The sequence below is a fragment of the Mustela erminea genome, chromosome 12 (genome assembly GCF_009829155.1).
Source record: "Mustela erminea isolate mMusErm1 chromosome 12, mMusErm1.Pri, whole genome shotgun sequence".
In the NCBI taxonomy this organism is placed as follows: Eukaryota; Metazoa; Chordata; class Mammalia; order Carnivora; family Mustelidae; genus Mustela; species Mustela erminea.
This window is the reverse complement of record NC_045625.1, coordinates 65,964,040-65,990,264: the sequence shown is the minus strand read 5'-3', so window position 1 is coordinate 65,990,264 and position 26,225 is coordinate 65,964,040. Positions and strand designations below refer to the sequence as shown.

The window sequence follows — 26,225 nt, the reverse complement described above, 5'->3', positions numbered from 1 at the left end:
AACCTGTTCTGGCATCCTCTAGGTCTGTAGAGGGACCCGGGGGCTCCTGGGCTCCGGTTTAGAACTGTTTAAATTAAAATGAGCCACCGATCAATGTTCACTTTCTTCAAGGAAGAAAGCATAAAGCCTCATGTCCTCTCTCCCCAACAGCGAGCTGTGTTGATTTATCCCAGGCAGATGCTTTTGACAGGACCCTGTAAAATCAAGTCGTGAGTTTATTGTACCAGTTAATTATCAGGCCTTTTCTAGTGCTAATGCCTTTTACTTCTTACTGGGGAAAACTGGGCCTTTTACTGGGACAAAGACTTCACTTTTAGTCAAGAATGTGTTAAAATAACAGGAGATGGAGATGATTTAAATATATTTAAGGACAAATGCAGAAGAATTGCTAACGGGAGGTTTGTAAAGAGCACTGATTTCATTTACAAGTCTCTTGGAATACTCTTTGTTCACTTCCCAAAGAAACAACGCTTTCAGCTTTGTTTTAACAATATGTTTACTCAACCATTCAGGTGACTGCGGACTGAAGCCACACACCACCCTCCTAGCCTCGAATGACACTACAACTATCTCAGACTTTCTGATGCTACATGTATGCCAGTCTTGGTTTTAGAGCTAACAAGAAGTGCCTCGAAGCCCTGCATAAAAGCCGGGAAAAGAGCGAGTTAGAGGCAAAAGAAACCTGAAAAGTCGGGGGTGGGAGTAGTGGGGGGAGGAAGTTGGAAGGGGGCATGGCTTTGTTAATTACTTCAGGCAGCAGAGAAATGTGGTTATGTTTTCTCAGTACATGTTAATATCATATAAAGAGACACGAGATCTTGCTAATCTGTCGACCCCTCAGACAAAGTTTATTTGTGGTGACTTTTAAACTCCTGACTCGCCTTCCAATCACTGCGTTTAAAATGAAAAGCTTTAAATAAACACCAGGAATAGAAGATAAATAAACTTTTTTTCCCTCTTGCAAGTGCCTAGCTTGGCGAGGTTCAGACTCAAATCCCCAGAGGACAGAGCGCTCTCTTTTGTGTTAATGTTTAAAAGATTTTCCAATGCCGGAGTTTATTCCTACTGCAAACATTTCTATTTACAAGGTCAAGTGTATCAGCACTCGACACAGCTTAAGAGTGTAATTATTTATCTAAGGGCGTTTGAGTGTAGATCAGTAGCTCTGGCAGGAACCCAGCCTTCAGCCCACTGCTAAACAACTCCTCACAACAATATTACAAGTTCTGGTGATTGTTCCTCTCCCCAGTGTGTTTACTTTTGCCCGCCTGAATGTTTTGTAACACAATTTTGTACTTTTTCACCCGAAGTGTGAAAATGACTTTGAAGCGGTGTGCCAGGTTTCCCAAGATCTATTGGTAACAGATGTTATTGGCATGTTTGATTGTAAGAGAATGTCTATAAGCCAGACAGGACACTTCTGGAGGAGGGGCTTGGGGGCTCCCCTTGGAAAAGGGGGGGGAGGGGAGAGAGACCTCTGGGTTATCCCCCATTATTAAGAAGACACAAATTTTGTGAGTTCTCTCCACAAACGTAAAAACCAGTGCAGGCCAGTGGGTTATGTCTTTTTAGCTGCTTCATTTACACATGTCTAATGGTTCATTAAATTAGAGGCAGAAATAATAGCCCTCATTTCTTGTCTTGTACTGTATTTTAATTTCAGTTGATGGTTGATAGATTCCCAGTGGCCCCTCCATGCCCCTCCTTACCCATTATTGGGTAAACCACAATGTAACTCTGGAAAGTAACTACACCATATTCATTATTTAAAAACTCTTTACTGATGTACACATTTTAATAAAACAAATAACAAAAAAATACACAAAGCCATAGTTACTTAAAACATAAGACTTTTTTTTTTTTAAAAGGATGTCTATAAAAATACAATGTTTAAGGCAGTTTGGAAATGCATTTATACATTTCTACAATGTCCATAAATTCTCTTGAAAATAACAATGTTAACTTCAAATCTATAAAATACACTGTACATTTTAAGACTGTTCTAGATAGAGCACACTTCACAATGGACTGTGGGTTTGGATCCCCTGGTGACAAACAGATTCTATACACTTCAGGGAGGAAAGGTGTAACGTGGTTGCAGATTTAAAATTTTAATTTCTTTTTAAAAATAAATTATTTCTGAAGCATACACTTTATAAAAATTCTATACACAAAGTACAGCAACTGGTAACAAATCCCAGTTTTAATACACTTTATATAGAAGTACCAGGGTTTAGCACCCTGATAAAAGCAGAGGCGATATATTTTCTCCGCATATTTATTTGTACATACAATTTCTTGATGTAAAGAACAGAAATGAGAAGACAAACATCTTAAAGAGGCTTTCATAGATGGCAGTACAGAGCTCATTTACATAAAAAGTTGCATTGTTCAACACCACTAGCAACTCTTCAGATCAGCATTTCTTGACCCTTAAGCCTAAGAAATGGGCTAAGAGATCAGAGTGGTGGCAATGAAATTAAGGTCAAGGGCTCAAAGTTATCCAAAACTAAGTCAGGCATATTAACCCCTTCCCATGCCTCCTCCCCCGCCCAAACGGAGAATTCCGAGCGCTGACCAAGAGTAAACACAAGAATCGGCAAGTGGGACTTTTCTGTTTACTCACGATTGCAATGTCTTCACTGGCCACAATAAAAGTCGACACCGGTACTGCCCTCCCCCCACGCCGCCCACCCCACCCCTCCCCATGCATAGCAAAAATGCTAATAAACAGCCACTTTTGCAAATGTAAATCCCCTCTCATCCTCCTGCTCCAAGCCTACTCCCTTGAAACTGGTAGGATCCCACAGGTCGGTATCCCCTCTTCCGAGTCCAAGGCTATGGTTCCGTACCCCCGCCCATTTCATCCCGGGCATCCTAAACTCTAGCTAGGCCAGTTTCTGCAGGGAAGACGAGCTGAGAGTTTCTGGAGCCTGGAATAGGGGCAGGGGAGGATGTCCAAGAAGTTATGTTCGGGAGAGGACACGGGGAAGTGCCAAGAGTCCTGAAGGGGAGACCCGCTAGGCAGAGTCTACTCGGAACACGTTTTAGAAAGTATCCCAACCATCCCCACTGTCCCCCAGCCACAGGTGCTTCGGCGCGGGCCCTCCCGCAGCCTACGGCGGGGGGCGCGAGGGCTAAAAGAGCAGCGGGAGCAGCAGCAGCAGCAAGATGGAGGCCAGCGGGGTCCAGGCGCCTCCGGGAGCCGAGCGGCCGCCGCCGCTGCTCCTGCGCCCGGGCCCGTAGGGCAGGTCCCCGCGGCCGCCCGCCGCTGCAGCGCCGCCGCCCGGGCGCGGCGGGTGCGGGACGCCGTCGTCGTCGTCCAGCAGCTGCTCGCCGCCCGCGCCCCCGCCGCGCTGCTCGTCGTCGTAGTCCTCGTCGTAGTAGTCGTCCAGGCCCCCGTCCGAACCGCTGCTGCCTGGGCCGTTGCCCAGCTCGGCCCCGAAGCACAGGCGGGCCATGTTCTCCTTGACCGACTCGCAGATGGGCCGCTCCAGGCCGTCGCACACGCAGTCGTTGAGCAGAGCCGCCTTAGGCACGGCCAGCATGTCCTCGATGACCGTGCGGCACTCGTCGGTGCAGCGCAGCCCGTTGAAGAGCTTGCCGCAGTAGGTCAGGTAGCGGCTGAGGGCCAGGTTGCAGCGGCTGTCGCGATCGCAGCGCCTCCGGGCCTCGGTGCAGCCCATGACCCCGCCCGCGCCCGGGCCGCCCGAGCCGCCGCTGCTCGTCCGGGGCAGGCACGGCTCAATGGCGCGCTTGGTGGACTTGCAGTTCTCGTCCTGCGCGCAGTCACAGTCCTCCAGGGCGGGCCCGCGGCGCGTGTGGTTGAGCTGAATGAGCGCCGAGATGCAGTGGCTCGGGCAGCGCCAGCGCGACGAGAACGAGGCTGCCGAGGCCGGGAAGGCGGCGGCGGCGGCGGCAGCGGTCCCCGGCGTGTCGCCCCCGCCGCGCTGCGCCAGCACCGGCGCGCACGCCTCGGCGTACTGGTTGTAGGCGTAGCTGCACTCCGGCTCCCCCTGGCACTGCAGCAGCGCCTGCCAGCAGATGAGGCGGCGGCCGTGCGCCAGCCCCGAGCCCCGCGGCGCGGAGCTCAGCAGCTGCAGCAACGCCATCAGGCACAGCCAGACGCCCGGCACGGTCCCCGCGCGGGCCCCGCCGCCGCCGCCCAGCAGCCCTGCCACCATCGCGGGCAGCGGCGGCCGCCGGGCGAGGAGGGGAAAGGAGACGAGGCGCGGGCAGCGGCGGACGCGGAGCCGGTGGAAAAGTTTGCCCCAGTCCTGCCAACTTCTTGCATGAGTGTTTTCATAAATCCATGCGCGCCGCTCACTGGTGCCGCGCTGCTCGCAGAAGGTCGGGCTGCCCGCTCGCTCGGGTGCGGTGGCTTCCCAGAAATGCACAGCAGAGAGCCCCTCCGGTCGGCCCCGGGCGGTGGCGGGAGGCGCTCACTGCCGCCCCGGGGGGCTGCGGGCCGCGGGGCCGCGGCGGGGCTGCAGGACCGCGCGGCGCCGCGGGTGCATTTTGCTCCGCGCCTGCAGATCCGTTGTGCGGCCGCGGCGGCTCCTTCCTCCCGGGCTCAGCGCCGCGCCGCCGCCGCCAACGCCGCCGCCGCGGGCTCTCGCATCGCGCCGCTTCCTGGCTCGCGTCGGAGCGCTGCCCGCCTTCCCGGGGCCCGGACGCCCGCGCCCCCTCCCCCTCCGCCCGCGGCGACCCCGGCCTCGCTGAGCTCCGTGGAGCCCTTTCCGGGCGGCGCGGGGAGAACAAGAAACTCGGCGCGGCCGGGGAGCGGCTCCCGGGCTTCACTCGGCGGCGGCTTCTCGGGTGACAAGGGGCCCGGGGAGCGGATCCGCTGAGCCCGGCTGCGGACTCGCTGATTGCAAGGCTTTAAATACAAAAGTGGGCCGGGAGCCCCCGCGTGGTGCCGCGGTGCCCCCTCATTATGCATGCATGGAAAAGCAAACAAACAAAAACATTAGCAACGCTCCTCCAGCTCGCCGAGCCCCGGCCCCGCGCACTCCGAGCCTGCCCGCTTTCTCCTTTCTCCACTCTCTTTCGCCCTTTGCTCGGCCCCCTTTCCCGGCTCTTCGAGATGCTATTGGTCCTGCCTGTTGTTGTTGAAACTTTTTTTTTTTTTTTTTTTTTTTTTTACGAGCCGCTGGAGTGGAGTGGGGTTGCGGAGTGGGGGAGGGCGGGGAGGGTGGTGGGCAGCTCACATTCAGGCATTCAGGGCTTGAAAGGAAAGGCTTAAGGAGCCTGACAGAGGCCTGGGCGCTCCTCCTACTCTTAAGGAGGCTCGGATATGGAGCCCGGCTCGCGCTCAGAACCAGCGGGCAGGGCTCAGGGGCAGCTGTTTGCATCCGGCTCGGCCACAGGCCTTTTTGTTGGGTTCTTTTTTACTTTCCTTTTTTTTTTTTTTTAAGTAGTTTTATTAATTCTCCTTGACTCCCATCTGCGCCTTCGACTGCGTTCACAATTCAGTTTGTTTTTTCTAGTTTCCTATGTTTGGGACCTGATCACGGTTGGGGCTGTGTGTGTGTGTGTGTGTGTGTGTGTGTGTGTGTGTGTTGGGGGGGGGATCAGAGAGTTTAAAGTTGAGCTTTAAAGCTTATGAAAAACAAAACAAAGCCCAAAGACACACAAGAAAGAGGCACACACTTCAGTTAGGGGACGTAGATGAGATATTTACAACGCCCCCATCCCAACACATGGTCCCACTTGGCCGCTCAGGCAGGTATGGTTCTTGAGCGGGGCATCATTGTCAACTGCAAGACAGAAATCCAAATCAACCAGATCAATTTCTTTGGAATATAAGTCTCTAACTCGGACGGCGATGAAAAAATAATTATAGTATTAAAAATCTTTAGGAATGTTGAGCAGCACCATATGGCCGCAGTCAGAACATAAAGGAAGGGGATAAATTGGCACGCACCAAGGTTTCTGTAAAAGTGTGTGTTTCCATCCCTCCCTCGGTTAAGGGAAGCGGCCCGGGTTAGAGCCGCCCAAGCCATCCGCGCGCGAAAGTTTGCAAACTACCTTAACTGTGGCGCAACGCAGCCTTCGACCACCAGAGGCACCGGGCTTCTGCGGCCTGTCAAAAACTGGCGCTTTTTTCCTCCCCTTTCCGTGGAGAGACTATCAACTCCATCTGTCACAAAAATTAAGGCTAAATCTCCTTTCCAGAAGCAGAAGGAGCCGGGGCTTCAGTGCACGCAGAGTTCGGCTGTCCGCCTCTCCCCGGAGGCGCAGGGAATTAGAAATGGCAAAAGTCAGAACAGAACTTCAGCGTAGGAAGATTGAATCAGGCTGCCAAAAAGCCTCCGGTTCCTGGGAAGACTGATGCATTCTTCAGGGGCTGTCTGCCTTTGGAACCTGCACCTCTGCAACCCCCAAAATTAAAAATAAATAAATAAACCTTTAAAAGCAGTGGTTTGGCGTAAGGCAGACCATGTTGTTCAGACTTGAGGACAGAAAACACAGTATCTATCATTGATTTATCGATCTATCTAACTCTATCTCTGAGGGGTTTTTTGCCTGTGTGTGTGTCTGTGTGTGTGTTTGGTTGGTTTGGGTTTGGTTTTTTGTTTGTTTGTTTGTTTGTTTTGCTTTTAAATAGAAAGTCTGCAACTGTGTGGCGGATCAAGACAACCATTTCCCAGGCTCTGAGTATGTTGTTACTTGGGAGTTGGTTGGCTCAGTCCTGCCAGGAGGGCTTGGACAAGTCACACTCCTTCTCAGAGACTTGGATCTTGCACCATGTGAGGTTCAAGGCCAGATTAGACACTTGAAATCTAGTCTTTTCATCTTTAATGCTCTGTGATTTTGGCTTATAATGACAAGGTCATTGGCTGCATATTTAAACTAGTGTTTGTTGAGTCCCTTTAGAACGGGGGCCTCAAATCTTAGTAAACATGAGGCTTGTGGGTTGTCCTTGTTAAAACCCACAAGGTTGAGCCTGGTCCTGGAGTTCCTGATCCAGTAGGGATTATGGGGCCTGAGAATCTGCATTTCTAACAAGTTCTTAGGAGATGCTGCTGCTGCTGCTGCTTATCTGGGGATAAAACTTGAAAAACCAACATTCTAGAGATCCACATGCTTCCTGTTGTTTGTAAAATTTGCCCATCCTGGTCTTAATTCAGCTCTCAGTGCGATTTAAAGAAGTCCCAGGAATTTTGCATGCTCTGGGGACACCCTAGTAGATGTGTGGAGCAACCAGCTGCCTGATAGACCAAGGCTGAGAAGGAGGTTCAGATGAGCTGGGAGAATGAATGAACCTCCTCTCCTAGAAGCCCCCAAGACCGTGAGTACCACTGTGTCTGACATCAAGGTTTTCAGTCATAACCAACAGACTTCCAAACTATCCCTCATCACCATCACTAATCCCCATATTACCTTGTACATCTCTTGAACTGACATATTCTCATCATGAGCAACCCCCCACGTGAAAATATCCCACTACCAGTGGAGCTCTCAATCTGTCTTCAGCAAAATTTCCGGTATCCTCAAGCTGCTTTCTGAGCTGGAACTTCACGTTCTTGCTCTAACTAAAACCCAGCTGAAAACCATGGAATTGAAGAAAATACTTGCAAATTTCATGTATATGAAAAAATATACATGTAAATGATAGATGATTAGAACCAACATTTTTCCAAAGAAGATATACAAAGGGCCAACAAATACATGAAAAGGCAGTCAACATCACTCATGATCAGGGAAAAGCAAATTAAAACTACAATGAAATCTCAGCTCACTCGGGTTAGGATGGCTATCATCAAAAAAAACAAGAGGTAACACATGCTGGCAAAGATGTGGACAAAAGGGAGCCCTAGTGCACTGATGATGGGAATATAAGTAAGTGCAACCACTGTGGAAAACTATATGGAGGTTCCTCAGAAAATTAAAAGTAGAATTACCCTATGATGCAGCAATCTTACTTCTGGGCATATATCCAAAATAAATAAAATCAGTATCTCAAAGAGATACCTGCACTCCTTGTCCATTGCAGGATTATTCACAACAGCCGAGGTATGGAAAGGGCCTAAGTAGACATCGTTGGACAAAAGATGGATAAAGAAAATGTGATAATATATATACATAGATATATATGTATATATATTCGATCTGTCTATCTCTATCTCTGAGGGTTTTATATGTATACACACACATATATGTACATATATATGTTTATGTAGATGTACATATATATATATATGTTTTTGTAGCTGCATAATTTTCCATTATATATATATATATGCACATATATACATATATATACATATAATGGGATATTACACAGCTACAAAAAGAAGGGGATCTTGCCATTTGTGTCAACATGGATAGCCTCTGAAGGCATTATGCCAAGTGAAGTAAGTCAGACAGAGAAAGAGAAATACTGTATGATGTCACTTGTACGTGGAGTCTTAAAAAACCAGATTCATAGGAACAGTAGAATGGTGGTTGCCAGGACTGAGGGTTGGGGAAATGGGGAGACGTTGGTCAAAGAGGGTAAACTCTCAGTTATAGGATGAGTAAGTTCTGGGGATATAATGGCCAGCGCGGTGACTGTAGTTAATAATACCATGTTAAATACTTGAAAGTTACTATAAAAGTAAAGCTTTTATCTTCTCACCATAATAATAGCAACCAAAAATTATATGAAGTGAAGTTTGTGTTAACTTCCCTTAAGGTGGTTAACATATTGCACAATATGTTTATCAAATTGTCGCATTGTATACTTTAAATGTATACAATGTTATATGTCAGTTGTATGTCAATAAAGCTGGAGTGTGTGTGGCGGGGGAAGGGAGAGCCCAGCTGGCTGGCCCTTTTAGGTACAACTTCCACTTTACAGATACAAGTCCTGCCTGAGTTTTCTTCCACAGTCCACAGCTCACCAGACCCTAAAGTGGAACCCATAGGCCTCTTGTGCCTCCAGACCATTCTATTCCCTATTCTCTGGGGACATCACTAACTTCCTTGACTAGCATTCTGTTAGGCCCTCCTAGAGCCCTCTACTGACTTTTCCATCACCTGTAGCCCTTTTCAACCAAGATTTTTCATGGGAACCACAGAAGACAGAAAGTGAGTTGAGTTGCCCTTCCCTTAGTCCTCTCAAGGATGGTAAATAACCAGTACCACTCCGTATGCAGAGGAGAGAAGGTGTCTATTGCATACAGTAGGTACTGTATGGGCCAGAGCTTGACCAGAGAAGTCTCGGAATGAGACAGATGAAGGATTTATTATGGAGTGGTGACCACTCACAGTTGTGGGAGCTGGGCCGCAAGACAGTGCAGTCTGTTCTTTTTATGTCCGTTGTTGAGCCTGAATTCACTGAGGTCAGATGGACGGTTGAGAGGGATGCGGGGACAAATGGAAACCCAGGAGGAGAACTGGAGCCAGTGGGGAAGGACTGGAACTAGTGTCTCCCTCATCACTTCCAACCTTGATGCCACATGGGGTGACCCACAGGAAAAGCTGGCATCCTTCACTGTGGAGCTGATGTGCACTTTGTCTGGGACTAGGAGAAGCAAAGCAGGAGGGCTGGAGAGAGCTGAGCAAATTCAAGTCCAGGTACAGGTGCATACCCACCAAGGGGCACTTCAGATCCATGATGATGGAGAAAGCTGCCACAGTGCTTGGGACCCTTTACCACTTGCATAGGATAGAAATAATGTGGCTGCTACCTCACTTCTTCCTTCCAAATCTGATGCAAAATTTGCCTTGTGGCCTCTACTAACACGGAACCGTTTTTTGCTGGGAATTCTGGGAAATGTAGTTCCCTCTCAGCTCTGTTGACACAGTACAGTGCTACCACATGTGCCTTTGGACATTCGGGCTTAATTCTCTCAGGCAGGTACTTCCTCACAGTTTCAGTGTCTGGTGCATGTGCTTTTCCCCTGACCACTCCTTATCATTCATGGCAATCTTGGCCTCTTAGTTCCTTGACTTCCACACTTCCAACCACCGACTCTTAATCTTACCCTAGACCCATTGTCTCCTGGAAAATCTCCACGTAACTTAGAATTTCTAATTCAACCATTATTTCACTGACCAACACCTCCTGTCCTCCCAGCTGACTTGTTTCAGTCCTGTCACCTCTCACCTACTCAAGACTTTGCAATTACATCTCCTTCTTCAGCCTCAGCTCCCTCCCTACCACGCCATTAATTCCCAGCCACCTACAATTGCTATACTTTCTCTGATCTTAAAACCACAGCAAAACAAAACAAAACAAAAACAAAAACAAACCCTCCTAGACTCCAACTGCCCACTCACTAAGAATCCCATTTCTATGAAAAGTCCTTGAAAAACTTGCTTTTATGTGCTTTTCCCACTCTCTCTTCAATTCACTATCATCAAGTTTTATCATGCCATTTTTCTCATCAAGGTCCCTAGTGACCAAAATCTTGCTCTACCCAATGGTTGCTTCCCCCGATCTCATTTTATCTGACCTCAGAGTCTCCTGTGACATGGCTGATCAACTCCTCTTTATAGAGTGCTTCCTTATTTGGCTTCATACTCTTCTGTCGCGCACTGTACTCCTTGATGGCTTCTTCTCTCTCTAAATTCACTCCTTAGGTGATCTCATCCAGTGCCTGGATTCGAAATTAACCTCTTGATTTGAAATTATCAATCCCAGTCTTTTTCTGATTTCTAGGCATATAATTCACTTGGTCTTTCAAAGAGTGTTGTAAACTCAACTTATTGGGGGAGCACTTATGACTTCCCACTCCCAGACCTATTTGTTTCCCATCTTTCTGTGGTAGGTATTCTCCAAAATTGATCTCCATCAATTGTCTTCTTCCCTTTATATCCATGTTACTCTGATCAAGAGACAGTCTCATTTCCTTCCCCATAAATCTTGGGGGACCTTAGTGACTTCGACCAGTAGAATACAATGAAAATAATGATAGTGACTGACTTTCGGGGGCTTACAGTCTAGGCCACAAGAAGCTCTGTGGCTTCAACCTAGACCTCTTTGGATGCTCGCTTTGGAGAAGCCAGTCACCATTTAAGAAATCTGACCACCTTGTAAGAAAGCTGAGACTTGCCAGGAGATGTGGAAAGCCAATCTGGCCATGCGGGGAGGATACGTGGAGAGAGAAAGAGATGCCTGGTCAGCTTGCGGCTTGTTTAGCCATGCAAGTAAAGAGGACATGAGGCACGTGAATGGAGAAGCTGTCTTGGATGTCTCCTCAGCGCGGTAGAACCGTTATGACTCCAGATCCAGCTGCCACCCGACAAAAGCACATAGGGAAACCCCAACCCAAGGTCAGAGTCAAACGGGGTGAAGTGAGTGAGACATCGTGGTATAACATTTAAGGAAACACTCAACTCTGACTGCAGTGGGGCCGCAGGGACCTCAAGCCCGAGTACCTCCTAAATTCTGTATCCTAGACAGTTCCCTCACCTGAGCCTGCACTGGTTTCGCCCCACGCAGTAACAGTATAGTTGACCCCAGTTCAGCTCAAAGAACCATGAGCTATAACAAAGAATGTTGCTTTATGCCACTAAGTTTTGAGGGGGCTTATTATGTTACAATAGATAATCGCACATACTTTCCATTATATCCAGCTGTTTGGTTTGGAGCTCTACCTGGACTCTTCCCTTCTCTTTATATCCCCTATGCCGTTGATAGGTATCCCCTACCGCAGCCAGTGAAATATCTGATGGGTTGAATGAATGAAAAGTCAGAACTCGTTTTCTAAATTGGCCACCTCAGGACTAGTTCACGTCACTTATACTATAGGAAAGGGGAACGGAGGCTCTGAAAAGATAAAGAATATGATACAGTTCTGAAGTTTTTTAAGTGTAAAATGATATTCCCACTTTGGCTGAATTACTAAGACTAATTAAATAATCACCTTTGTCACATATTAACCTCACAAAGGTGATGCTTTAATCAGTGGGAAAACTATAGTCACTTCAATAAATATACTGGTAAACCTGATCACCTGTTTAGAAGGAAATGTAAGAATAAATTCCAGAAAAAAAGTTTACATATAAAGCAAACAAATAAGAAAATCATAGCTGTGGCCTATATAATGTGGAATTTAGGAAGAACTCTAATAACCAAGAGTTATTAGAGATTAGAAGATGTGGAAGAAAAACGTGCACATTAGACTACATAAAAAATAAGAAATAGGGGCGCCTGGGTGGCTCAGTGGGTTAAAGCCTCTGCCTTCGGCTCAGGTCATGATCCCAGGGTCCTGAGATCGAGCCCCGCATCGGACTGTCTGCTCCGCGGAGAGCCTGCTTCCTCCTCTCTCTCTCTCTGCCTGCCTCTCTGCCTACTTGTGATCTCTGTCTGTCAAATAAATAAATAAAATCTTAAAAAAAAAAAAATAAGAAATACGGAAAAGATACCAGAGACAAAGTTAAGAGACAAACAGATCTGGCAAGAATATTTATCGGGTAAATGACAAAGGACTAATTTTTCTAATAAGCAAACTTGATGGAACTTAACAAACTTACAAACTTGATGGAAAAAATAGTCTAAGGGAAAACGAGGGAAGATGTAAATAAATAATTGACAGGGCTATAAATCCAAATGGAAACAGGCAAGTGAAAAGATGTTTAAATTAACTAGTAGTCAGATGAAGGAAATGAGAAAACAATGAGATATCACATGAGCCGACTAGTCTAGCTAAAATGTGAACGCTACGTATTTTCTAGCAGTTGCAATAGAAGTAATTATTTTTTTCCCAAGATGGTTTAGGCAAAGCCTTGGAATCTCATTTAGTCTGGTTCATGTGCCCATATCCCTTAACAGGGGGAGGGAGGAAGGAAGGGGAGGGAGACCCAGGCTGTCTTCAGAAGGATGACATCCTGTGTACCAAGGCTCCAGCAACCTGTTCTGCAGGGGAGTGTTGGTCCATGGACTGTTCCTCAGTGGTCCATGGGAACATGGAGTAACCATTCAGATACTTTCACAGCAACTTGAAGAGCCAGTTTTATGTCTGTTGAATCTAAAAAAAATTGGGGGCTTCTGTTTTGTAGGTATCATTTCTCTTTTCTCGTAACATTTTAAAATTTTGTTTTACAGAAGTATCTTTCTGCAATAGAAACAATAAGCTGGTCTTTCACAGCAGATAATCGAAAAAGCTGTGTACTACATATTGATACTGGTCATTTTCTCTGGCTTTCAAGTTATGTAAGTTGTTAGGTGCAGGAATTCAAGGATTCACCAAGTGCAAAGAGGAAGAGACATGTAAGAAACAAACTTCTGATTCTTCTAAGAGGGTTGTTAATGATCCAGGATGGAAACTGACAGCACAGCTTCGCCTTTCCTGACTCACAAGCAGAGCAGACTGAGCAGCTGTTCTGGAAGGGGCCGAAAACGTGCCCCACACCATGGCTTTGGGACTCCAGAGATCAAGATCCTGGCTGTGTTTCAACATCTAATAACAAGAGGAAATCCCACCAAATCAGTGGGAGCTCCAATTCTCAGGAAACCTGACTTTCACACTCTCTGAAAAAGAGATATTAACGAAACAGAGATGGAAAGCTCAAATGGCAAGTTCTATATAGATCACTTGAGGCACACCCCCTCTCCACCCCCAAGGCTTGCAGCTGGCAGTACAGCTTTCTACAAAGAGTAATTTTTCCAAGATAGCACCTTGTACACATTTGCACATTACACCTTAAGTTCAAAAATAATTGGGGCCAATTCCACAATAGGTGTTATAGAAGGTCTCAAAGCCACGGCAAGCCTTGTTTCAAAATCTGTTTTTTTCACTGTTGTAATCAAGAAGAAACTTTTTACATAATTATTTCATAAATCTAGATAAACTGTCCTATAAATAAAAAATAACATAATTTGTAAGAGAACTTATGAACGGTCTTAATCAGCTTTTTCAAAATCCTGTAAGGATCTATATAAATATTATAAGTTCCCTCCCAAAAAAACCCTGTCAATGACAAAAATACCTATATCTATCAATGAGCTAGTCTGACTTGTGAGTATGTGGTTAATTTTTCTCAAGTGATTTTGGGGGATGGCATTAGAAATGTTTACATCTTTATTGCTGAAAATATATAATTGTCATAAAGTGTCTAGGGAAAAAAAATCTATAATCTTAATGATTGATCAAGATTACAGCCATCTAATTCTTTTTAATGAAATGTGTATCCCAGGACTTTACCAAACACACCACTAATGAGTTCACACTCTTCGTTCATTTTGAATATGCTTTCACATTCACCTGCACATTTCACACTGAATTTCATTCAGTTGAAGCCAACAGATATTTGAGTGCCTGCTGTTTGTGCCAGAAGGCTGAAGCCTTTTAAAAAGTCTTTTTTTTTTCTTTTATTTATTTGTCAGAGAAAGAGAGAGCACAAGCAGGGGGAATGGCAGGCAAAGCAGGCAGAGGGAGAAGCAAGCTCCCCATTGAGCAAGGAGCCCCATGAGGGACTCAATCCCAGGACCCTGGGATCATGACTGGAGCCGAAGGCAGCGGCTCAACCATTTGAGCCACCCAGGTGTCCCTTAAAAATCTTCTGACTCTGTCCTTCCTCCCTCCCTCTCTCTCTCTCTCTCTCTTTTTCTCCTTTCTTTCCTCCTCTTCTGTTATTAATAAACTTTATTTTTTCTAAAACACTTTTAGGGGGCATCTGGGTGGCTCAGTGGGTCAAGCCTCTGCCTTTGGCTCAGGTCATGATCCCAGGGTCCTGGGATCAAGTCCCTCGTCGGGCTTTCTGCTCAGTTGGGGGCCTGCTTCCTCCCCCCTTCTCTCTCCCTGCCTCTCTGCCTACTTGCCATCTCTCTGTCAAATAAATAAATAAAATATTTTTTAAAAAATTAAAAAAAACACTTTTAGGTTCACAGAAAAATTGATTAGAAAGTACAGAGTTTCCACATATTTCTCTTTCCACCTTCCTTAGGTTCAGTTTGCCTTATTTTTTATATCTTTTATTGTCATAGTACATTTGTTACAGTTGATAAACCAGTGTTGTTACATTATTGCTAACTAAAGCCCTTAGTTTACATTATGGTTCACTCTTTGTGTTGTACATTCTGGGGGTTTTGATAAGTGCCTTTATTTATTTATTTATTTTACCATGTAAATTTATTCCACTGTGTAATTTATTTACCAAGCATTTATAATGACGGTGTCACACAGAGTAGTTTCACTGCCTTGAAACCCACCCCCTCCACCCAAAGCACTCTGCTTTAACCTAGAAGGCATCTGAAAGCAAATCCTTTCGTTGATAGCTTCAATACTCAAAGCTTCCACATTCGGTATTTTTTTTTCTTTTGGTCCATGAAAAAATAAAGTGAGGCCATACGTGCAATTTGAATCCAAAAGTTGCACACATCTCCCCAAATGATTAACAATTTACATCATCATAATCATCCCCATAATCCAGTTATCCATCCCAGAAATATTCTTTGAGTTCTTGCCCGGGTCAGCACTCTTTTCCAATGTTCTTCTGATTAGGGCACTTTGTGATAGGTGGCTTAATACTCGATGCCTTTGCTTCATGCATGGGCATGCATTTTTTTTTTTTAAGATTTTATTTATTTATTTGACACAGAGAGAGAGAGAGCACAGGAGGGGGTGCAGTAGTCAGAGGGAGATGGAGAAGCAGGCTCCTCAGAGCAATGACCCCCCACCCCCACCCGGCCCAGCCACAGGACTCCATCCCAGGACCCTGGGATCATGACCTGAGCCAAAGGCAGGAACTTAACCCACTGAGCCACCCAGGTGCCCCATAGACACATATTTAATTATCAAATTTCCTTTCGTTTTTTAATTAATTTATTTTTGGTTTGCTTTCTAGTCTTTTTTACTTAAAATTTAAAAAAAACCCCTTTTTGATAGATAATATATGCATATAGTATAAAACATACAAGGTTTTAAAAAGCACATAGCATCCAGAAAGCCTCTGCTCATCTTTGCATCTGTGTACCTGCTTCCCTCTATCACCATTATCAATTTCTTGTATGCATTCTCAGAAATATTGAGTATGTATGTAAATATATTTTTAAACAATGATCTTTACCTTGTTTTTTAAAAAATATATTTTAGACACTGTTCCATATCACTTCCTAAAGTGCTGACATAGTACTTGCTTATCTTTTTTGATGACTATATAGTATTCCACTTGGGGGTTATTTTTCTCCCCATACATTATTTATGTTCCTTATTTAGAAACATTCAAATTGTAGTCCTTTATTATTTCAATGTGGCCATGAATAACCTTGCACATTTGTCATCTTATCAGTACTTTCATTCAGCTAGAGGATACATTTTTAGGAGTGGCATGATGGAGTCAAAGAGGAGGTTCCTTCTAAATCATCATGGATCAAATACTCATTCTCAGTGCTGTACCAGTGAATGAGTGTCAGTTTTCTTACATTATCACCGACACACCATGTTACTGAACTTTTGGATCTTTGCCAATCTGATAGGTGAAAATTATATCTCATTCAGCTTTCATTTTAATTTCTCTTATTATGTGTAAGACACACATTATTAAGTTTTCAGAAAATTAATAAGGTAAAGATTGAAGACATTTAAATTCAAAAGAGCTAAGTAATCCAATATCACCCCCCTCCAATAAGTGAGAACACCCAGAAAGCAATCTCTCAAGGTGGTCAAGCTAGACCATCACCCCCCTCCCCCACCTTGCTTTTTTTTTTTTTTTTTTTTTTAAAGATTTTATTTATTTATCAGAGAGAGAGAGGGGGAGAGAGCGAGCACAGGCAGACAGAATGGCAGGCAGAGGCAGAGGGAGAAGCAGGTTCCCTGCCGAGCAAGGAGCCGGATGTGGGACTCGATCCCAGCACGCCGGGATCATGACCTGAGCCGAAGGCAGCTGCTTAACCAACTGAGCCACCCAGGCGTCCCCCCACCTTGCTTTCTTAACACCCGTCACAGTACTAACGTGATTGCTTAAAGATTTGTTCGCCTTTTGTGACTGCTTTCCTCCACTGGATCAGTCGTTGTCCAAAAGGGTGCTAAAGAATATCTTTTGTAAGGGGAAAGACTTCTTCCTAAAATGGCAAAAGCAATGAATTCTGAAGAGTCCTCCCCAAGTCCTTTTAAAATCTCAGGAACTTCTCTTTCCCTCCTCCCTCATCCCACCTCGAGGCAGGGCAGAAAAAAAAAAATCTCGGAATTATCTGAGTGACCAATGAATGGTTGATATAAGATGTACATTCTGAACTTTTCTTAAAGGTGAATTGTCATGTTATTGTTAAGATATTTTCGAGGAAATAAACTCTGCTGTTAACTCACCACTTTTCACTCCAAAACACCAGGTGCCTCTCTGTATCTGACTTCAAACTTAAAGCACTGGGCTCTTCCTTGTACAGAACCCTGAGAACCTTGTGGGTTTCGGAAGAGCAGTTGAAGACTGCCTTTATCCATGATTTATATACATACATAATTGGCATTTGCTGGGTATGTCAGGTGGAGGCCTGTCCCTGAACTTGTGCTGTCTCTGACCCAGCTGTCTCAGTCAGTTTGTTGCCGAGAGAGGATTAATTGCCCTGATCGTTATTTGCCTGAAGCTGGAGGTAGGTTTGAAGATATGAGAAGGGACAGAGCCGTCTGGAGAAGAGAGTCTCCTGTGGTCTCAGGGCAGAGCAGTTTGTGGTAGTTGGACACTTATTAAACACACCAATAAAAAGACTAAATGAAGCAACCTTCTGGACTAGAAGTCATGCAGCCCTAAATTATGAATATGCTTTGTTTTTATCTTCATGAAGCAGATGGGGAGCACCTACTGTGCGTCAAGGACCATTCTAGATTTTAGGGGTCTCACAATGAATAGCATGGGGGGAAATGCTTGGGCATCCAGTGGTCACCATAATGATCTTTCCCTGTTCTTTTGGTGGATCTGAGAACATTGTGACCAATCCTTACAAGAATGGGGCGCATTTCTGGAAAACCACAGAGGCCCTTAGGCTCAGTCTTGTCTCTATTCCACAAACAAAAGAACTGAGCTGAATTCTTTCTAACATGGAGTGCTTTATCTAGATTCCAAAAAGAAAAGTCTTTAAGATTCTCAAATCCTTGAGCAACATTTGGGGGAAGCCTGAATGACAAGGAGAAAAAGCTTCCCTTGAAAAGCTGGTCAGCCACTTTTCTGCCAAGGGCTTGTCAAAATTGCTCCGGAGAAAGAAAAAAGAGAAACAAGTGCACATATACATTTTTAAAGTAGCTAGCAACCAAGACAACACCAATTATTTAACCACAGTAAAGAAACCAGCAGCCAAACCACACTGATTATTTAACCGCGTATCCAAGTGCTGAACACAGCCATAGCCAGCCACCTTAATTTAATGTAAATATCCCCAGTAACCAGCTCCTATGGAGGCAAGGGCAGCAGCAAAAGGACAGCTCCTCCCTCACCTTTCCTTGTCTTGGCTCCAGATGTCTGGCGTTGGAAACTGGCTGTGATCCAACTAAATATTTTTTCCCCTTTTTATATTTTTGTTTCTCTAAAAACCTGATTCATTCTTTCCCTACTGATCTACCGGTCTCATACGTACACACGTATTCAGGGAGACATTTGGTGAATTCTGTTCTTTTTCTCCTGATTTCCTCATTTTCTTTTCTTCTCCTTTCATTTCAATCCTGACTTTCCTCCTCCTCTTCCTCCTCCCTTACCTCAATGTTTTCATTCCAGTGTACTTGGTTCCTATTTCTTTAATTTCCACGAAGCGGTATGTGTAAGGTTATTCTCAGGGAGAGTTTATCAGAAAAACATGAACTTTCTCCTTTGCTATTTGCAATTACATAATCTTCAATGGGTTGTAATTTACTAGAAAATAGACCCTTTCACTGGGAAATGCCCCAGCAGCTCACAGATTCTGCCAGCCCAGGTGGTCCCACTCTCACTGCCCACAGATAAATGCATCTGACTCAAGGTCAGCCAACCCATGGGTGTCTAGCAACCAATCAGATTTCTCTCTTTGGGGGCTGATTAAAGGTTGACTGACATAATGGGCCATGTGCAAACGGGGCAAGCTTGGCTAGAAAGAGGAGCAGAGAGAAACAGCTGAGGAAGACCGTGGGGTCCACAGAAGATAAAACATGAAACAAGTGGTAAACATATGCTTCCCTGAGAGAGGGGTAGAAGTACCTCACTGCCCATTGGTTGGTCCAGTTCTGTTTCCAGTGAGGTCAGTCTCTATTCCAGTTGCTAAGACCATGAAATGGACACTGTATCCTTGTATGACATCTAGGTCTGGGATTATAGAGTAAAATCATGGTCCGAGGTCACTTAGCTGGCCCCTTTTATCCATCATCTCTTCCATGCCCTCCTCCATGTCCTGCTTCTCTGGACATGGAATCCGTTTCAAGAAGATGCTTCTGAATAAAATATCCATCTTACATTATGTGGAAAGTACTCCTGGAAAGAAAGTAACAAGCTCAAACAGGACTGGTTTTTCGTGGAAGTGAGTCACGGAGCTGTTGCACAAAAACAACAGTCATGGTTCCATTTATGCTTCATGGCTCTCACCAGGCCCCACCAATGGCAAAGCACAGTGTTGGGGAGGCCAAAATTTCTTCCCTCTCCCACCACCTTTGGAGTTTCCATAACCTATGCTGATTTTTCTGACTAAAACTGACCAGGTTTGGGGGATGGGAAGTCAGAAGTGCTCCTGGGTCAAGTTAAGGTTGTAATGCTCATTGAACAACCAAGTGACTATACACACATGGACATTGGAAAAAGACTAACATTGAAAATGTCAAGTCAGGAGATGCAATTTTGAGTGAAGGCACTAGATGAGATCCCCTAAAAGAATGAGTTTAGAGAGAGAAGGAGCAAACAAGGAGTACAATGGCGACAAGAAATGTGAAGCCAAATGAAAAAACAAATTCGAAAAGAAGGAACAATTTTCATATCTCATAGTGCCATAAGGTTAGATGAGATAAGGACTGAGAAGTGACCATTGGGTAGAGCAAGATTTCAGTCATTAGTGACCTTGATGAGTAAAATGGCAGGTGAAACTTGATTGGAGTGAATTGAGTGAGAACTTGAGAGAATAGGAAAGACAAGGAATGTGCATTATACTGCCGAGTGTCCAAGAAGATCAAACAGTACCTGGGAGGATTACATTAGCACGTCTTGGACAAGTGACTTTGCATCTCCATGCCTCATTTTCCCCATCTGTAAAATGCAAGTAATAATAAGAACAATCTACAGCATTTTAAAAATGTGGTCACAAATTGTTTGACACTCCTTCCATCTAGAGGAAAGTCTCTGTCCCCTCCGTTGGACTCTGAGCAGGTTACGACTGCTCCAACCCATAGAATACAGTGGAAACGATGCTCCCACACCTACGTCATACAAAATGATCCAGTTTCTGTCTTGCTCACATTAACACTCACTCTTGGAGTCCAGAGCTGCCATTTAAGATGTTCAAGGACTTTGAGGTTGCCATGTTGTGAGGATCCCCAAGCTACATGGAGACAAGTCCATGAGGATAGGTTCTCCAATCCATTGTTCTACCTGGAGCCAGTCTTCAGTCATCCCACCAGGTGGCAGACTTGTGTGATGTGGGAAGAAGCATCCAGGTGATTCTAGCTGTCTAGAACAGCCTTCCATCTGTTCAAGTCTTCCCAGATGAGGTGTCGAACACCGTGGAGCAGAAATAAGTCCTCTGAGTCTGAGCTCCTGAAGCACAGAATCTGTAAGCATAGACAAATGGTTGTTCTTTCATACTCTAAGTTGAAGTTGGTTAGCTACAGAGCAATAGATAACTGGAACCTGATCTCAAGGGCTATTCTGGGAACAAAAAAAAGTTATCCATGTAAAATGGGTGCTCACTTATCATTATTGTGATAAAATTCCACTAATAAATATAAGGAAATTTGAGGAATTGGTTAACAAAAGTACACTTCTTTTAACCATCTTTAAAACTTAATAAGGTCATTTGGAACAGAAGTAATCCGATCATTAGTTGTATTATACTTTACAAGATTAATTTCTTTTTACCCTCTGATAAAGACCACACAGTGATTTTCTTAGTGATCGATAATTTAAAGTTGGATGTGATAAACTCTCAGGGAGAACAAAGCCTTCAGGACTGCAATATGATTTTTCTGAGGGAGGGCCTCGGGTCTCGCTCACATTTGTGTTCCTCCAAACACCTAGCAACAACAGTTGAAATGTCCAAAGTAGGTACTCTGCATATGTTTGCTCCACAGAGCTGATCAATATGTTGTGATCATCGTCTTACATAAACTGCTGGGGAAGCATTTCTTCATTTAGTATTTTCTCAATTTTTGCCTTTCAGTTTGTCATATTTGCTGAGAAGTTGATGGGTCATCTCATAAAATTGAGATTGATGTTTATGGGTGAAATTGCCAGCGTTGCTAAGAATGTACAATGCAGCGTAACCATGGGTCTTGCACAATGCTTTTCAGGACTTAGGCTTTTTTGAACTGGGTTCAAATCTAAACTGAGCAAGGCCACACAGGGTGTTAGAGGGGAAAAAAAAATGTAAAGTTGGAATGCAATGAACTCCCTTGATTGTGGGAGATAGGCACTGGAAGAGTGAATTTTGAGAGACATGCATTTTATTTCTGGTCACCTAACCAGCCAGTGTAAGAAAGCATGCTGCACAAATGTGACTTCCAAACCACACACATTGTCTAGATAGAAAACAACTTCAAACATCACATAGTGTTTAGGGAATTATTTGCCAAATATGTCGACATGCCCCCGAAAGAAAAGCAGTTGCTGAGATTTTTGGACTCTCCTCGTGTGCAGAGTTCTCAAATTTTGAAAGAACAAAATCCTTAAATAATTACTTGGATGTGCATCACATTTTTGAGGATGGCCTGTTGCGTGCTGTGCAACAAATGACTCAATGTGTCTTGTTTCATGGTGAGCAATCGATGTGCGTGTGAGAGTGCCCAGGTGGTGGAAGAAACACCAGGAGGAAGTGCAAAGAGGCGGAGGACAGGGAAAGGGAGAGAAATATTCAGATTTTGAAGCCAGAGGATGTGGTATTAGAAATCTCCACATTTATACTATGGCAAACAGGAGCACATCCATGTAATTTCCAGCCATGACAGTACAATCTGCACATCTGAAGTGTAAAAAAAAAAAATTATATATGTATAGGTATATATATATTTCTTTTAGATAAAGATTATATACTTATTTATTTGACAAAGAGAGAGAGCACAAGCAGGGGGAGCGGGAAAGGGAAATGTGGGGCTCAATCCCAGGACCCTGGGATCATGACGTGAGCCAAAGGCAGATGCTTAACCAACTGAGCCACCCAGACACCCCTAAAGTAAAACAATTTTTAACCCAACTGGTTTTTCTCATTAGTAATAAAATCAGGGGCATCGGGATTGTTAATGACTTCCTATTTAATGAGCCAGTTTGGAACGTTCCTTTGCAAGGGCGGCTGAGCTCAGAGACCAGGACCACCACCAAGAAGTGCAGGAAACACCGTCTCGAGTGTCAGTTGCCCGACAAGTGGCCTAGGTCACATTTTTGTCTTGAGCCAGGCAAGCATACATCACTTAAACACACAGGGACAAATAATTTGGCCATTTACACTGTAAATTTATTTTAGTGATTGAGCCAAAATTTCATCTTGTAAAACTGTCTCCTTCCTGGGTTATCAATATTATCAATGAATTCTTTTTTACTTATCATTCCCATTTACAGTGGGTCTCACTGGTTGAATTCAGACTCTGTTATACTGTCCTGGATAGACAGGCACATGGTGTCTTTAATCTTAACCTCATCCTTCCATTTTATTGATGAGAGACTTGAAATGCCCAGTGCCATGTAACTAGTAAGCCAAAGAACTGGGATTAGGAACTAGATCTGTCTGACTCCAGGCTCTTGCCTCACTGCCCATGACAAAGTCTAAGGTGCTTACTTACAGCAGCTGGTACTGTGAAACTAGTCTACTGGTGCCTAAAATAATCCTTTGGTCTTTTTAGTCCCTGGTGTTGGCCAATTATTTCAGCCAACAGCCCGCGCAGGTTGGAGGAATGGGCTGGCTTTGACATCAGCCTGTTGAGACCAGCAACCCAACTGTGATATCATCATGGTGAAGTCAGTCTGGCACAGCCCCCACTTGCCAATTGCTGTAAGAATTGTGGTCTAGCCACAAGCCAGACACCATAAGCTTGCAGAACTGGTAAAAAGGCCAGGCAAAATGGCTTGGTGGGAAATATGCATTCTGTAGGCCGTCGGTTTCCCAGGCCTGCCAACCTTTGCTTTTCTAAAGAAAATGAAGATTAAGTAGTTCGCTGCCTTTGATTCAGGGTAATGATTCCAACAACATCACATATGTGTGGAGTAATCCTTTCTGATTGTTTAGGCAACACTGAAGAGAAATAACTCTAAAATCACTGGATGCCATTTCAAATACCCCTCATCTTGATTTTGCATATGAGCTTGTCGGTGACTTCTTTGAGTCATCCTGATACGTGATAACATGTAAATATGGGTATGATACATAAAAATGTATTGGGCTCTCATGGTATAATGTGTCAGGAGCAACAGTGCTTCTTCCTGAATTTATTTTACATTCAGTGTTAATCTTTTTGTTTTTTTAACTTAAAAAAAAAAAATAACATATAAGGTATTATTAGCCCCAGGGGTACAGGTCTGTGAATCTCCAGGTTTACACACTTCATAGCACATACCTTCCCCAATGTCCATAACCCCACCACACTCTCCCTACCCACCGCCCCCAGCAACCCTCAGTTTGTTTTGTGAGATTAAGAGTCTCTTACGGTTTGTCTCCCTCCCGATCCCATCTTGTTTCATTTATTCTTCTGCTACCCTCCAAACCCCTATGTTGCCTCTCAACTTTCTCATATCAGGAGATCATATGATAATTATCTTTCTCTGATTGGCTTATTTCGCTAAGTATAATACCCTCTAGTTCCATCCACATTGTCGCAAATGGTAAGATTTCATTTCTTTTGATGGCTGCATAGTATTCCATTTGCGTGTGCGTGTGTGTGTGTGTGTGTATATATATTATATATATATATATATATATCTTCTTTATCCATTTATCTGTTGATGGACATTTAGGTTCTTTCCATAGTTTGGCTATAGTGGACCTTGCTGCTATAAACATTCAGGTGCACATGCCCCTTCAGATCACTATGTTTGTATCTTTAGGGTAAATACCCAGTAGTGCAATTGCTGGGTAGTAGTATAGCTCTATTTTCAACTTTTTGAGGAACCACCAAGCACACATTCAGTGTTAATCTTAACAAAGCTAACACTCTGTCGCTGTGTAGACCTGGGCTCTTTGCTCTCAGATCCATTCTCTGTTCTCTATCACTGGGAGGTTTATTCCTATGCCCTGTTTCCCATTAATTGTCTCCCAGCAGTGTTTGGCTAATGGGAGGCCCAAGTCTGAGCTAGTGGGTAAGGAAAGAAGGTTGAAACCAGGTCATTTCCCTCTTCCCTCTTTGCCTTCGGCAACATCCCCCACAAGAACTGTGTTTCTCCCATGCCTCCAGAACCCACTGGACCGCCATGGATTCTCATTGCCTCCTGTTATTTGACCTTGGACACAGACAACACCTTTCTCTCTATTCCTCTGGCCTCGGAGAGGTAGCAACTTCCTGCTCTAGTCAGCTTCTATCATCTACTTAAGGTATTAAAATACTTTTATTTTACATATCCAGAATGGTTTCTATTTTCCTGGTTGGACATTGATAGATATAATTATATATATATTTTTAATATCACTTAGGAATTACTTGATATGTGTATGAATTACCTTTGATATAAGATTTTGGTGAGATCTGTGCTAGAGGATCTTTCAGTTCTACAAGTGTTCATTGGGCACCTACTATGCACAAAGCAGTTTAAGAGGTGAGAATGTGTTGATTCTTACACAGAACCAGATCTAAAAAAGTTGAGAAGCTCTGTAAAATAGATAATATATATATTTTTCAGGTCAGTGGCCTACAAGGTCCACACACAGCATAACAAATTCACTAGAAAGGATGAGGAAGATATGAAAGGTCAGAGTAGTAAAAGCAACATTTTGTAACTTTTCATGACATCATGCATGAGTCAATAAGCCACTGGTTAGGAACTGTGGTGACCAAATAATTGCAGGTATTTTGCTTTACTGAAGGCCATGCATGCAAGTTCTTTTTTCTAACAAAAATCATGAGTTTTGAGGGCTGCCATAGAATAGTGCAGTTTCAAAGACTAAAATCATCTACTTCCTTATGGAGACTAAAGTTAGAGTTTGGAATAACAAATATGGGAAACTACTTTTCCCTGATTCCCTGCCAGGACCTTGCTTTCCACTCTCCTGCCCTCTTCTTCCCTCTCCTGCCAACCCCAGCACAGAAGAGGTGGTCCAACTGCAGTAACAGGTTCAGAGGAGGATGTGGTAGACCCAGTGCAGGGTCAGAGGAAAGCATGAGAAGAAGAAAGGAGTGGAAGAGAAAGAGAAAGGTAGGGAAGAGGGAAACGGTAGCAAAGAATCACAGAAGAGTAAGGGGTAAGGCCCTGGCCTTTCCAGCCTCTGCTGCTTGAGCTACTTCCTGCTTCTCCCCCACTTCCTGCTTCTCTCCACTTCCTGCTTCTCTCTACTTCCTGCTTCTTTCCACTTCCTGCTTCTCTCCACTTCCTGTTTTTCCCACTACCTTAGGGAAGGGGAATTCAGCCCTTCTTACTGTTGGCTCTGTTGGGGTATGTTGCAGGACTTTCAGTTTGTTTTCATCTCATTGCTCAGATAGAAAGTAGGCTTCATTATCCTTTTGTGCTTAAAGTATAGTTTTATTATTAAAATACTGTGTATAAAACCTACCATCTCCAGACAGTCTTGTGGGCTAATAAGCCACCAGTTCTCCAGAACCCCTGCTGGATATGGGACTCGACCATTCCCAGAGTACTTGTATGTTTGTATGACTAAACATACCATTCACTCCCCAACTTTCTTTAGCAACTGAAAGAGATAAAATATATAGTTTGCTCTGTTTGTTAAAAAATATTACTTTCAGATATCAAATTAATTTGGTGCAAAGCAAGGGCAAAATTGAATACAAGGCAACCTGGCAAATTATTTTTAAAATTCTTTCCCCTCTTCAGTGGAAACAAAATACCAAAACTTCATGATAGATTTTAAATGTTACTTACAGAGGAAGGCACTTCACTTCCTCCCCTACTTTGTTCTTTAAAGAAGTCCCTGAATTTACTGAATTTAGAGTAGAAAATAATAGTAAACAGTATTTTTGAAAACAATGTGGTCTAGT

The 26,225-nt window shown here is 44.2% G+C and overlaps 1 protein-coding gene across 1 annotated transcript; it reads right to left on the bottom strand.

Annotated features, from left to right (window-relative positions):
• Positions 1 to 1,833: 1,833 nt before the first annotated feature.
• GAS1 (growth arrest specific 1) lies at positions 1,834 to 4,729 on the bottom strand. Its single transcript, XM_032307797.1, has one exon. It carries the CDS (start codon positions 4,182 to 4,184, stop codon positions 3,138 to 3,140), a length of 1,047 nt encoding a protein of 348 aa, XP_032163688.1. The 5' UTR covers positions 4,185 to 4,729; the 3' UTR covers positions 1,834 to 3,137.
• Positions 4,730 to 26,225: the final 21,496 nt, after the last annotated feature.

What these genes read in the sequence shown, in the direction of transcription:
- GAS1 (XM_032307797.1), bottom strand. Translation starts at nt 4,184, where the DNA reads ATGGTGGCAGGGCTGCTGGGCGGCGGCGGCGGGGCCCGCGCGGGGACC.